Below are 14017 nucleotides of genomic sequence, written 5' to 3' on the forward strand. Positions count from 1 at the left end.
TTCACCAGAGACAGAGTGGGGAGCAGAACAGGCAGATCTACTGAAATCCACTGCTGAGGGGAGCAGCAGGGAGACAGGAGAAGTCTGCTGCATCATGTGGGTAGTTCCCTGGCAGGCCAGGGATCAAACTTGTGCTGCAGAGGCTGTGGATAGCTTCACAGTGCTATGCTTAATCCCTTGCACCACCAGGGAGGCCCACAAAGTGTTGTTTAAATATGGTACTAATTTATCATGCTACCTGAAAGCTTCTGTCTTTGTGGCCAACATTCTTTTTTTTTTTTTTTTTTAAGATTTATTTATTTATTTATTTATTTATTTATACAAGCACTGGGTACAGTCAGAAGCGCGGGAGGGTGAGAGAATTCACCAGAGCCAGAGCGGGGAGCAGAGCAGGCAGAAGGACCGAAGGACACCGCTGAGGGGAGCAGCGGGCGGCAGGAGAGGTCTGCGCGCCATGTGGGACCTTCCTTCGGTGGGCGCTGCAGAGGCTGCGGGCAGCTTCACAACCCAGCGCTCAACCGCCGCGCCACCGGGGAGACCCTGTGGCCAACATTCTAAGCTGCATAATCGTGAGGGCTCCCACACTCAAAGGCTGTAGCCCAGCCTCCTGCACACGTGGCGCCAGGTTTGTCCCAGGTGTTCCTCTGGGCTAGCTAGGGACAAAGCCAGAGCGTTCCTCTGTCTCCCCTAGTTTACCAGTAAAACCCTTAGTCAACCTGGGAAGAGCAGTGCACCACCCCAGCCCTCCAGCTTCCCACGTGCCTGTGGCCCAGCCCAGGACTGCCCAGGCCGGAGGCAGGCAGAGGCCCCACAGGCCAGGCACCTACCTGTCCCCTGCCGGCACCTTTCCTGTCTGTGGGGTGGGGTGCTAGCATCCCCTGCCTCTGGGATGCGGGGAACACTGGCGCTTCCAGCGCTTTCTCCCAGAATCTAAGGAGGTGCTACTTACCCCTAAACTCAAAATTAACACTTTCCATCTGAAGGTTTTTCTAAATCTCAGCCTCTGACACTTAGTAATCATGTGGCCAGATTTCAGAAGCTGCAGTGTTAGCTTCACAGGATGGAAGGTGTTAGTCTGGTATTCATGTCGGAGTCAAAGACCAGCTCTGCTTGATTTGACTCCTCAGCCCGAGTCTTACCTCTGCGTGAGCGTGGTCCCAAGCGGCGGCCAGCCCACAGCCCACGAGGCCATCACCACTTGGGCTCAAAGATTCAGACCCCTGAGCCTCTTCGGCCCTTCACAAAAGGCTGACAACCCAGATAATGGTTTCACCACCAGAAGACCATCTGCAGTTGTGTCAGTTCGCAGTTGCTTAGGGTCATGTATGAACAGATACGCTAACTGTTCCCTTGGCTGACCAGTCTCATACCACATGGGGTTTTCCCCTTCTCCATGTTCATCTTTAGAGTTAAATTCTGCTTGTTAGGGACACAGTACTTGGAAGTCTGAGGATGCCATGGCCTCAGTGGGTGGGTAGGCCAAAGCTTCCTCCCTGCAAAACAGGCGCATCTTCTGAGACATCAGGCCTGTGTAGATAGTTTGTATTCCGATAGGTGAAACATTTACGTATTAGTTTATAAAATACAGACATTTTTGTCTCGCCTTTCACAATTCCAAAGTAAACGCCTAGGTGTGCTCCATTATGTAAAGCGCTCTGGCCACAGAGGGTCAGGGCTGTGTCCAGGAGCGCGTCTCCAGTCACGCCTGCAGCCGTGGTCTTGCAGAGTTTGCCTGGAAGAGCCCCACCAGGCAGGACTCAGCTAGTGTGCGGGTTTCTTTGTGCCAGTTGTTGCCCTGCAGACCCCAGTGGACCTGAGAGCCTCAGGATATAACATCCTGAAGTGCAACCGTCTCGCCTGGGTGGGCACCGAAACCCACCTCCTAACACTGCCAGCTGCTGTCTTCTCTGCGCGTGTGGGGGCTGCACTGGTGGCATGGGCGGGCACCAGGGAGAGACCCGGCTGCTAGGGAAGGGCCTCTGCGAGAGCTAGAAGAGTGTGAGGTGCAGGTAGCCGCACGCCGGTGGCTCTGTCGCGCACCACCTGTCTCCAGGGCTGGACCAGCCCGAGCCAAGGAGGAGCCGGTGCCACCTGCAGTGGCTCCCAGTGAGACACTAGAACATGTCTCCAGCAGGAAGTAAGACGGTCCTGTCAAGGGACACAGCTGATCACCTGTTGCCAATGGTAACACTTTGAGTTTTTAACCAAAACTTTGAATTTAGGAAAACGTCTATCCATCGCCATGACTCTGACAGCCTCCTAGTTCTTAGGCTTGTCAGAAGAGTTCAGGTGATGTCACCAGCGTGATTGCGAGCTCTGTGGTGCTCTCTGCTAGAAGTGCCCGGGGTCCCTTCCTCCCCTTTTCAGGCCAGTATCTCCTCTGTGGCCTAGGGGTTCTCACAGCGCTGGCAGGTGCCCTCAGCAGTGCCCAGCAGACACTAAAAGTAGTGGGCTTTTGCTGTCAGGCTTGGGAATTACACAGCACACGCCAGCCAGTGGGAGGCACGGGGGCCGAGAACGAGCAAGGCACTCGTGACAAAGGAGCTCGTGGGGAGCAGCCACCGGGATCCCTGTGGCTGGCAGTGTCCTGTCAGCCCCCCCGAGCTGAGGTCAGGCACTTGGCGCTGCACAAAGAAAAGCCAGGTTGGGGGGGGGGGGGTTTCCAGCCTATGTCCCCTCCTGACACAGGTCTCGTCAGGAAGGTCTCAGCGCTGTGCCCTGGGTGATGGGGGCAGGACGTTACGTGCTCCCATGTGGCGAAGGCCCATCCCCGGATAGGCCAGAGCAGTGGGTCAGAGTGCAGAGCTGCGGCTCCAGATTCCAGAAGGCCACTAACCACTTGTTGAGCTTTGATGTAGCATCAAAGACGACGGGCCAAGGAACCTAAACACGCCTCCCTTCCCCAGGGACACCATGTGAGCCAGCTTCCTTTGGGGGCTGTGGGGCAGCCATCTCACCGGCTAAGGAGCACATGCTCACCTAACTGGTTCTTTCACTTTTGATCAAAGGTGATTCTGATTTAAATATGCGCAGGTGTTGGTGATGCTTAAGAATTTTAAAAGGTCCTAAAAAGAACAGATTTGAGAGCAGCTGCTTCAGAGCCATGCTTCTCGCTCCCGGTCAGACCCAGCGTCTACTTAGGTAGGACACTGCGAGGTGCCAGGTCACCTGTCCTGGCGTGAACACGGACATAACAGAAAGACTGATCCCAGCGCCAGCACTGGGGCCTGATGCTGCCTGCTCTAGAGCAGGAGACGCGGCCTGGGGGCACACGCTCGCAGCCTGTGCCATGGCCCCATGCGCAGTGGGGCCAGGACCAGCGACGCAGACCCACCCACAGCTGAGCATGGTCTCGCTGGCCTGGCGAGCCCCAGACAAAGCGAGGGGAGTGGCCCCTGCTGTGCACCGTGGCTGCTGTTCTGGGGTGTTCGGGCCTGAGGAACCCTGAAAAGTGTACTTGTGTGAGTAGGTTTTGGGACTCACAGACATTCCTGTGTGAGGTCCAGGAGACCTCTGAAGGCAGAGTAGGGCCCGGGCCCCAGCCCCTTCTGCCTGCCTGGCCAGCACCCAGCCAGGCGAGAGCTGCCCACGTACCCTGCAAACACCCGGTCGGAGCATGGCACCCCCAAGAGCCACCCCGCAGCCCGCTCTTCCTCCCGACTCAGGGTGTTCACCCCAATGCCCGTGCTCCAGCGCGTGCCTCCCTGAAATGCGGGTTGCCGTCACCGAGGAGGGATGTGGTACGCCTCCTTGCCCAGTGGCCCCTCTGGACACGTGCACGGGAGCCATTCTCGAAGCACTCGACATATGGCCACTTATTTACTCTCACACCCATGAGGCGGCTGCTTCTGCCCCCTTCCTGGCTGGACTCGAGGCACCTGCCCAACCCGCCGCTGTCCTGTCTGCAGAGGTGGGGCTGGCCAGAAGCACACCTGTGTCCCTACTGCTGTCGCTGAGCAGGCTCAGCCTCTGTGCGGTGGTTTCGTCCCCACAGCACAGTCTCTAGTAACGGGGCCCACGGCCTTGACTTGCATCGCTGAGACATTCTGCAGCAGCGATGCCCTCACTAACCAAATCCCTGTGCGGTTTCCTTTTTCTTGTGTGTCTCCCACGCTGGCCCTGGAGGAGCCCTGAGCATAGCGCACCTGGTGTCAGACCGCAGCTCCCCATGGTGGCAGGCAGGGCGCCTTCGTGTGACCTGACTCGACGCCAGCCCCTGAGACGGGCGCCAGGCTCCACAGACGGCCTCTTGGAGAACACAGTGGCACACACATGGGGTCTTTGCTGTGTGGTGCCGCCCCCAGGATTTAAGCTGGGGTGCCTGGCTGGTCCTGTCCCCTGTCCTAATTCTTGCTCTGGGCTTCTGCCCTGGGTTCCAGAGTGTCCCAGGCCACTGCTGTGCTTGGGGCAGCCTTTCAGAAGACGGCTGCCGCCTGGTGTCACAACAGAAGCCTCTTAACCCCTTGTTCAAATGAAACCTTTAAAAAATACGAATTTGAAGGGTCGTCCCTCGGGCCCAAGGAACACACTTTGAATTACCCCTGGGACAGGGTGGTCTGTAACCCCCTCCCTGCCCTTCCTCCCTCAGATGTCTTTGGGTTTAAAGCCTGTTCGTTCAGGTCGGAGTCGACCACATTGGGCACCAGAATGCGGCAGGACCGAAGGGGTAGGGGAGCGTCTTCCACACTCAGTTTGAACAGCGCAGAGCAGCAGAGGGAAGGGACTACAGGAGAGTGGGGCCTCGGCTCATGCTAGGTGGGAGGACCCGGGCTGCTCTGCAGGAGCAGTAGCTTGTGGAAGCAGAAGGGGCAGGAGGTATCTGGCAGGGTGTGCCCGGAGCGTCTGGAGAGGCAGCTGACAGCCCACACCCTCAGAACTTAACCTCAGGCGCAGCCCATGTTCGCCCCTGACTGTGTGCCTGCGGAACTGAGGCGTCTTCCCTGAGAGTCACGTCCTAAGCCCCTTCCGTTCATTCTGTCCTCATCGGCTGCAGAAGGTGTGATTGCTGCAGGTTTAGGAAAGACGCGCTTGGCCTATTCCAACCGTCGCATTTCAGGCTGAGCCCTCTGCTGTGGACTCGCAGTCCACACGGCTCGCAGTCAGGCAGCCCCTCTCGCTGGACCCCTGGCGAGGGGCAGGAGCAGCTCACTGCCCACCCAGGGCCACACCGAGGGGCTGGTGACTGTGGCAGTGAAGGCTGTCCGTGTGCCTGCGGTCACTTTTACATCGCCTTTCGGTCACTTCCAGCCCTTCGCCCCCCGTTCAAGCAGGTGGTTGTATTGTTGAGTCTTCAAAGTTCTTTAAGGCGTATTCTGGGTGCAAATCTCTTGTCAAATACGACTTGTAAATACTCTCTTCCTTCTGTGGCTTGGCTTTTCGCTTTCTTGACAGTGTCATTGGCAACACATAAGTTTTCAATATTGATGAAGTTTTTTTCTTTAGTTGATTGTCATTTCTAAGGAAACATTGCCTACCCCTCCAGGCCACAAAAGCATAACCCTGTGTTTTTTCCTAATAGTGTGTACACAGCCCCTTGGCCATCACTTCCCTGGTGCGTCTGTGGTCAGGGGGTCTGGTGGCACCTGCCCCGGAAGCTGTCATGTCCCAGCACCCTCTGTGGGAAAGGCTGTTCCTCACTGAGGCCTCCTGGAAGCTTCATTTTTCTTCCAGCTGGGCTCCACTAGAGAATCAGCCGTTCCTAGTCCTGTCAGTAAAGCATAGACTTATCAAAATAATCAGAATACTCATTCACGTGACGTTCTGTTGATTTGTTCACAGCCCAGCAGACCTGGCTATCCCAGCCCAAGGTCCAGTGAAGGATTTTACCCCAGCCCTCAGCACATGGTGCAGGCCAATCACTACCAGGTAAGCCCGTGAGTGCAACCAGGCCTGCAGTGCTGCTCCTCAGCAGCCTGAGGGCGGGAGGCTCCTTTTGCCGGTTTCTGTCTGGGTGCTGAGAGAGGATTTGCGGGCAGACAGCTAAGAGAGTGGCTGACCCAATAGTGTCTGAATGAACGTGGCCTTGACACCCCCTTACAGGGCCTGTGAGGCTCCCTCAGTGTGGACCCAGTCGGGCACATCTGTGTCTCCCAGTTCTCGAGTCTGCTCTTCTCTGCTCTATTCTGCTCGCAGCAAGGTGAGGCCAGTGGACCCTCTTAGTGCAAAGGCACATTAACCTGGACGGTTTTCCCGGCAGGCAAAAGCAGGATTCAAGAGGTCCTTAACAAGATCATTTAGTCCCCGGTTGCCTCTGTGGGGTGAGATCTGCACAGACAAGTGAGGGGAGCGACAGTGCACGTGCGGTGACCCGGACAAATCGGAAATGGTTGTCCTTGAGGGAAACCGGCGATTCTGCTTGTTTGTAGGGGGGAAGAGAAAAGCTGCACTGATAACCGCTCACTTACAGAGTGGCACGCAGACCTCAGTGCTGGCGAACCCCCAACACATGGGGCTTCTGCCGCCCTCCCTGTCCCTGCTCCCTCCCGGAGCAGCTGCTTGGCCTCCACCAGCTACAACCAGCCTGCTGCCTGTTCTGGACCTGTGTGGCCGCAGGTGCACCTGAGCCTTGGGAGTGTCAGCCAAGATCCTTCCCAGCGCCGGCACTGTGCCCACGCCCGCGCGCCCCGCAGCAGCCGCTCCGGTGATGCTGACTCAGCAGTCTCCACCAAGCAGAGTCAGCGCCGTGGGTGCAGGCCTCCCCAGGCAGAGGGCCCTCGCTGCACCGCCAGCTGACTGAGTCGCCTGCGACAGGCAGCAGTGATGGACGGAGAGCTGAGGCGCAAGGCAGGAAGCAGCAGCTCCTCATGCGGTCCGTGCGGAGATGAGAGGCCCTAGTCGGCGCCGCACTGCCCACCTTGACCTGCCTATCTAGGCCTTCTCAGCAGAAGTGCCATCCCCCCACCATCTTCCAGGGTTAGTGAGAATCCAGTGAACACATTTGTATCCCTTTACATACCTCTAAAGCGGAGTTAAGGCCTCTTGATTAGTATGGACAAAACTACCCATTGGTGCGCAGGCACTAGGGATGTGGGCTCTTGTTAGCAGGGAGAAGACCGAGCCCTGTAGTCTGGCTCTGGCTAGCATGGTTGGGGCCGATGCAGGCTCTGTTGTGAACTCCCTCTGGGGGATTCTGGGCAGGACGGATAGACTGCCTGGGGATCACTTCTGTGGTGTCCACTTGCCTGTGGCAAGAAGAGTGAATCGTTTGGGTGCACAGGGCTCTTCACACAGCCAGCTGGTCCTGCTTGTCCCCTGTGCCCAGCTCTGTGCTGGCCGCCGCAACCACTGTGGTTACGGTGCTCCCTAAGGGGGCTACCTGGAGCAGCCCTTAGGCCACACACCGTCTCTTCATCATCAGGCTCAGTAAAAGATCCTGGGCAGTACTGCACCCTCTGACCAGAGTGTAGTGGTAAAGCATGGCTTATGTAGAGGATTTTAAACAATAAAATCTCTCCTTGGAGTAAGCTGGAGGAACAGTGGAGTCCGCTCCTCACTCTCTGCATCTCAGCACTGGTTTAAGTGGTGCCCAAGACCTGGCAGGCCACAGGCCTTTCCTGGAGGTGTGTTGAAGTGGGGAAGTATGGACTTGGGTGTGCTTAATTAGCCTATTAAAGAGTGCGCTGACAGTCCCAGCCATGCAGTACTGGCCTGATGAGTTGGGGAAATAAACGCTGATTCTGTTCTCCTAATCAGGGGAAGGAATCGCAGAGAGGATTTGCTTTCTGCCTTGAGAGTTCTGCCTGGCCATGGAACATCTTCTCTCTGCCGTGGTGGTCATCATCAGAGCATGAGGCGTGATTCCTCCCTCTGCCCCAGCCCCAGTTCATGCAGGGCCGGCCCTGAGGAGAGCACTCTCGGGGTGTCTGGGGGAGCGTTACTGGGCGGGCAGGTTCCCAGAGCAGCGCCTGGCTCGGTCCTTTCTACGGCCTGCTGCTTTTATACCCAGGGAAGGTCTGCTTTCATCTTTGTAGTGAGTATAAAATTCGAAGTGACTATTTTCTAGTTATTTGAGCGTATATTTACATCTGTTGTCTGGTGGAGCCATAAGAAATTACATTCCGTGAGGCATTTCAGGAGGAGATCCACTTCCTTGCCTGCCCCAGCTCCTTCAGGCTGCCTGCATTCCTTGGCTCATGGCCCTTTTCTCCTCCTCAGAAGTACCGGGCCTGCCTCCCGCTGTCAGTAGTCACTTCCTCCCTCCCACCCCTTGGGCTCCCTGGGAAGTGCCCCATAACCACCCCTGGTGTAGCCGTTGTCTTTGCAGGCCCCAGGATAAAGATGTGGACCTCTGGGCCGCCGTCTGCCATCAGAGCGTGGCCTGCAACACGAGGGCAGCCTGCACACATGGCACCAGTGGGCTGCGCGGGGTGGGGCAGTGTGTTTGGAGCCTGACCTCTCACTCGTCCTCAGGTCTCCGGCTACCCCGGCTCCCATGGCGTCACAGCCATGGCCGGCAGCGTCTACCCTGGGCAGGCGTCTCTCTTGGACCAGACAGATACATGGAACCACAGGCCACAGGAGGTCGCCATGTGGCAGCCTGGCGTGGAGGTAACTGTCCAGGTGCCCTGCAGCCTCCGACCTAAGAGGTTTTGATTTTGATGACTTAATTCTAAATCTGGACATTCGCCAGCTCCAATGGTTTCTGGCCCATGAGTGTCTTTTTACTGAAAGAAGGGAGGCGTGCCGCCGGCACCCCACTAGGCCGTGTGTGGGCAGGAGGCGCAGCGTTACGTGTCTCCATTGCGTTGTCCTGGCAAAGCCGGGAACATCACAGTTGGGCCGCTGTGTTCTGTCCTGAGTCACACTGCACAAGTGTGTGCGCATGCGAGCTAACCTCCCTGTGTGATTTCACTCCCAGGTCACATCCCCTTTTCATTGTCACGAGGGATGCGTTCTCTTGCTCCTACCCCGGCTTCTCTCTGTGGAGCGTGTCCCTGCAGGTGGCACCATGCACTCCCCAGTCCGCCTTGCAGCAACACCTTGCACAGGTCCCCAGAAAGGCCTCCACAGGCCGCCTGAGCCCGCCATGTCCTGCACCCTTGCTGTTTCCCCCCGTTGCGGGACATGGCTGTGCAGCAGGCTCCAAGGATGGACATGCCGCTTTCACTCCTAGGATGCAGCGGCCCTGGACCTGCGTGGAGTTGGGCAGGCACTGCCCTCCCACCTGATGGAAGAGCGGCTGATCCGACAGCAGCAGGAGATGGAAGAAGACCAGCGCTGGCTGGAGAAGGAGGAGCGCTTCCTGGTAACTCCCAGAGGGCTTCCTGCAGGCCCGCTGTGCGGCGCTGGCTCCACTTCTGGTCACTAGAGCTTGCCACAGGGCGCTGTTGGTTTTCCTTTTATTTTTTTTTCCCTCCTAAAGATTTATTTATTTATTTATACAAGCACTGGGTACAATCAGAAGCGCGGGAGGGTGAGAGGATTCACCAGAGCCAGAGCAGGGAACAGAACAGGCAGACCGACGAAGCACACTGCTGAGGGGAGCAGCAGACGCGGGAGGAGAGGTCTGTGCGCCATGTGGGACCCTCACCGGCAACCGGGGATCGAACAGGCGCTGCAGAGGCTGCGGCAGCTTCGCAGCCCAGTGCTCAACCGCTGCACCACCAGGGGAGGCCTACTCTTGGTTTTTCTTGAATTTTTTTTTCGGGTGAATTTCTAGGATTTTTTTTTTTAAACTTTATCCATGCAAGAATTGGGTTCTAGGACTTTAGTGATGGCATGATGGGCTCAGAGGTGTGAACGTGTCTGGTTTTGCCCCACTGCTGTGCACCCACTCAGTATCAGCTCCCCACGAAATGTGCCTGCCCCCCAGAGCTCCTTCCCGAGGTCTGGCCAATACACACCCTCCTGTGTGCACCTGCGTCCTGTGGGAGATGTCTTCCCGGACTGCTCTCGTGGCAGCCCCTCAGGGAGGAGAGGAAGGGGTAGGACAGCACAGCTGCCCTACCAGTCTGTGCCCCGGCCACAGCCTGTCCATCCTGGTCTGTCTGCCTATAGTCTTCTGGGGAGAGCAGTGGCTGGGTCCACAGAGTCCTGGGCCGGGAGACAGGTCACCAGGGCCGGTCCTTGTACTCTGATTCCATGAGGCCAAAGTGGTCACGCTGCCTGCTGGGTTACTGGCTACAGGGCCTGCCCCATCTGTCCACCACCACAGTAGTGGCCCCCATGGACAATGGCTCTGACCTGCCTCCCGCGGATCCGTCCACACGGTCCTCGTTGTGCTGCTTAGCGTGGCCACACGTTTGAAGCCGCAGTTTCAAGGGAGCACATCCCACTTGAAACCAGTGCGGCCTGGGCCAGCACCTGCTGGGGCGGGGGGGGGGGGGACACTGGCCCCGTTGCAGGTGTGTGGGTGACCTCCACCACTGGCCACCTCGTCGTGTACACAGGGCTCAGGACCTGAGTACCCCAGGAGGAAGCTCCCTGGCCTGTTAAATTCAGTCAGCACGGCCTGCACACGGCACCCGGACTGCCGCTGCCAGCTCAGCACCACCCGCCCGGGTTCTCAGTGCGGGCGACATGAGGTCACCCCATGCAGAGCCTTCGGTCTTCACAACCTCCCCAGGGGAGAGGCAGGCCCAGAATTCCGTACCTGAACTCTTAAGGGCCTAGTGCTTCTGCCTTGGAAGGTCACACAGTGTGCACACCCCCACCCCCGGCGGGATGCTTCCCGCAGCTCCCTGGCACCGAGCCACAGTGCCTGGGGCAGCACACACCATCAAGAGTGGGAGGAAGGACCTCCTTTCAGGTCAGGCCAGGTGTTGTCATCACATGTTGTTTGCTCTAAAGATAACACTGGAACTGACCAGTCTCCAGTGCTTTGTAGACCTTGGAAGCGAGGACAGAGGACCTGAGCTGGCCGAGCCTGTCCACCTTCACCACATGAGCGCAGGGAGGCCCGAGAGAGACCATGTTTTCCTGAGGCCTCCTGCCTGTGTGCAGCTGGGCCAGCGCTCGGCCAGCAGCCCCACACGGGTCTGCAGCCCTTGACCCTTACCCCTGACAGCTAGTCTGGATGCCTGGACTGGCCCTGGGAGCCCTGCACCACAGGAGCAAGTTTCATTCTCTGCCTTCAGGTTTCTAAACTAGGTCCTCAGGCCAGAACAGCCGTGGAGTCTGTCCGGTGGCTGCAGAGAGAGGGTGCTATTTGCCACTGATATACACGGGCCCTGCGGGTGCTGATTCTTTCCTGGGAATCCAAGCTGCTCCCCCTCCACATCCTACACTTAGCTCCACCGCTTACTTCCCACATGGGTTTGTGTCTTCAAAAATGAGTGTTACAAATTCCCCAACCAGCTGGAGACACTGGGGCTCCTAAGCGAGTACATTTGAGCCTGGGTTCCTTCCTGAGTGTGGTGAGGTGCCCCTGGGCGGGCAGAGGGCAACGGGCAGAACAGCCAGCACAGGATGGCGAGGGGAGCTGGGAAATAGCAACCCCAGGCAGAGTGAGCAGCGAGCGAGCAGGTTGGGGTGCAAGGCCAGGTCGGCCTCAACTCTGCCGCCTGGGTTGCGGGTGTCCATCCCACATCTGCACTGCTGGCCACTCAGCTGTTGCTGGTTTTCTCTTGAAGTTGAGGTCAGTGCTTGGGATGGGCCAGCGGATCTTCGGCGGACAGCGTGTGCTGTGATGAATTCTGAGAGACCCATAGGCTGTCCCCCGGACCCCTATCTGCGCACTCGTGTCGCTTCAGATGGGTACCAGGTTCTGTTCAGAACCCATCCGCAAAACTCCCCCCTGGGGCCGGGGCGCCGTCTCCTGCTCAGAGGACAGTCCTTTGTGGTGGCTGAGTCTCAGGCTCCCCGCAGCTGCCCGTTGCCTGGGGCTGTCTGTCTGCCTGGTCCAGCCGCCGCCGCGCACACAGAGCGTGCCGCCACGGCCCGTCACCAGGGAGCCGCGCTCCTTCTCTTGGGCTGCCAGCTGTGCATGTGACGTGAGCTCACAGAGTGCCCTGTGCTTCCCAGCATTTCTGGGCGAAGTCCTAAGAGCTATGTCAGAGTGCTTGGGTATTTTAACTGTTCTTTGAGAAAGAAACCTCTAAGTTTTGGTTTTTTAAAGATTTATTTATTTATACAAGAACTGGGTACAGGCCAAAGGCGCAGGAGGATGAGAGCATTCACCAGAGACAGAGTGGGGAGCAGAATGGGCAGATGGACTGAAAGCACTGCTGAGGGGAGCAGCGGGTGAGACAGGAGAGGTCTCCCGTGCCATGTGGGAATCTCCCCGGCTGGGCAGGAATAGAACCCACACTGCAGAAGCTGCAGACAGCTTCACACCACTGGGCTCAACCCGCTGCACCACCGGAGAGGCCCAACCTGTGAGTTTTAACATGAGGACCTCCTGGCATGGCCGCTGGCTAATGCTAACCCTGCACCCAGAGGTAAGCCCTGTCCGGGCATCTCCCAGCCTCCTCCTCCAGAGTTTCGTCAGAATTCAATGTTGATGTTTGTGCGTGAGAAGGTTTATGTCTTGTTGCTTGTTTCGAGATCACACACTATCGGTCTTCAGAGGTTGGCTCAAATGATCGATCTCTCCCTCAGCGTTGATTTGGGAATGGCTTGGGGGGTATTAGAGGGTGATGGGGCCGGGTGCTGCTCCCAGTGTCACCAGCAGGGAGTCGCCACTGGACCGCCCCCGACTCAGCAAGGCGGCGGGAACACACAGGTGCCAGCCTCCTGGGGCAGCCCCATTCCCTGCAGCCCGAGGCATCACACCGCCGCAGTGTTTGTGAGAAAAACCAGGTCATTCTCTGGGTTAAAATCTGCCGGCACACCACAGGGTGAGGCCTGACGAGGGCCCGCTGGCTTACAAGATGGAGGGCATGTTTGTGGTGCTAACGTGGCGCATGTGGACGGGAGAGGCAGTCTGGAGTGGCGCCAGACACGAGGGTTTCTCAGCGTGGCTGTGTGGCCCCTTCTGCAGGTGGGTTTCTGTGATAGGTACATCGTGCGTGCAGTAGGATGTCTCAGCCTGATGTGTGCGAGCCACGGAGGTCGCCGCGGTGTCCCCAGTTGGTCAGCCCCCTTTTTTTGCACAGTTGTCTTTCTGAGCCTCAGAGACACGTGGCTCTTCCTGGGCCGGCTGCCTCCTGTCCTTCCTGCTGCTCAGCAGTCCCCAGCAGCCAGTGCGCTCCGTTCCCGGTGCTCACACGCCCTTAGCTCCCTCCCCAGAGAAGCTGGCTTCCCATGAACCCGCCCCTTGCACGTGCTGCCATGCCTGACCCGATGCCCAGGAAGTTCTCACAGATCGTGGGAAGAGCTGAGGCCCTGAAGCTACATCAAGAGAGCCTAGGGGTTCTCCAGCCGGAATGGTCACGGCAAACACCTGGGCCTTGACACCAGGCTGGGGCTGCAGCACCCCTGGGGGTGCCACGCCTGTGAGCGCCAGAGAATGCTAAGCATGTCTGTGGCCCTCGGGGCCTCTGGGAACCCCTGGTCTGAGCATTGGGATGCTGGGAGGTGGCATCTGGGGGGTCAGAGCCCCAGCTCATTGACGACTGCAGGGCAGGCGGCAAAGCAGAGGTGCCCAAGGATGTGAGCGGCAGCCCTCCAGAGAAGCGCTGCAGCCACCTGAGCTAGAAGCAGTGGGGAGAAGGCGTGGTGGGCCACATGCACCCAGTGCTGTGGACGCAGCCGGAGCCGGACGGCACGCTGTGGGTGTGCCTCTGGCCACCTGGCACAGGTCAGCTGTGTGCGGCCCACGCGCTGCAGGCTGGCCCATTACTGACCCCGGGCGGGCCGAGCGCTGAGTGTATAACGTGTAAGCAGAGGGAGCAGGCGACACTTAACGTTTCAGGGGCTTTTCTCATGCCCGGCCTGTCCCCTGTCCCAAGTGCGAGACCCATGTCCGTGAGAAAGGGGAGCCCGGTGGTAGCCCTCCGGCAGCACCCAGGCCCCGCGTGATGGAGGGGGCCCGCGCAGCCATCGCCCCAGAGCTGAGCATCCTTTTACGGGATCTGTTGGCTGCCTGCAGGAAACGCAGCTGTGGAGGCGAGGGCCTCCCAGCTGGGGGCGCTGTCCA

General features: G+C 58.3%; 1 protein-coding gene across 1 annotated transcript in view; it reads left to right on the plus strand.

The window, feature by feature from the left end:
• The window catches only part of PTK2 (protein tyrosine kinase 2), a gene marked incomplete at both ends in the record, with an annotated part of 128773 nt that overhangs the window by 99218 nt on the left and 15538 nt on the right, over positions 1–14017 (plus strand). Inside the window, 3 exon segments of the mRNA XM_084229832.1 lie at positions 5779–5865; positions 8410–8547; positions 9113–9244. Of these exon segments, the coding sequence (XP_084085958.1) occupies positions 5779–5865; positions 8410–8547; positions 9113–9244 (357 nt within the window).

This window comes from Talpa europaea (assembly GCF_964194135.1).
Source record: "Talpa europaea genome assembly, chromosome: 3".
NCBI classification, from domain to species: domain Eukaryota; kingdom Metazoa; phylum Chordata; class Mammalia; order Eulipotyphla; family Talpidae; genus Talpa; species Talpa europaea.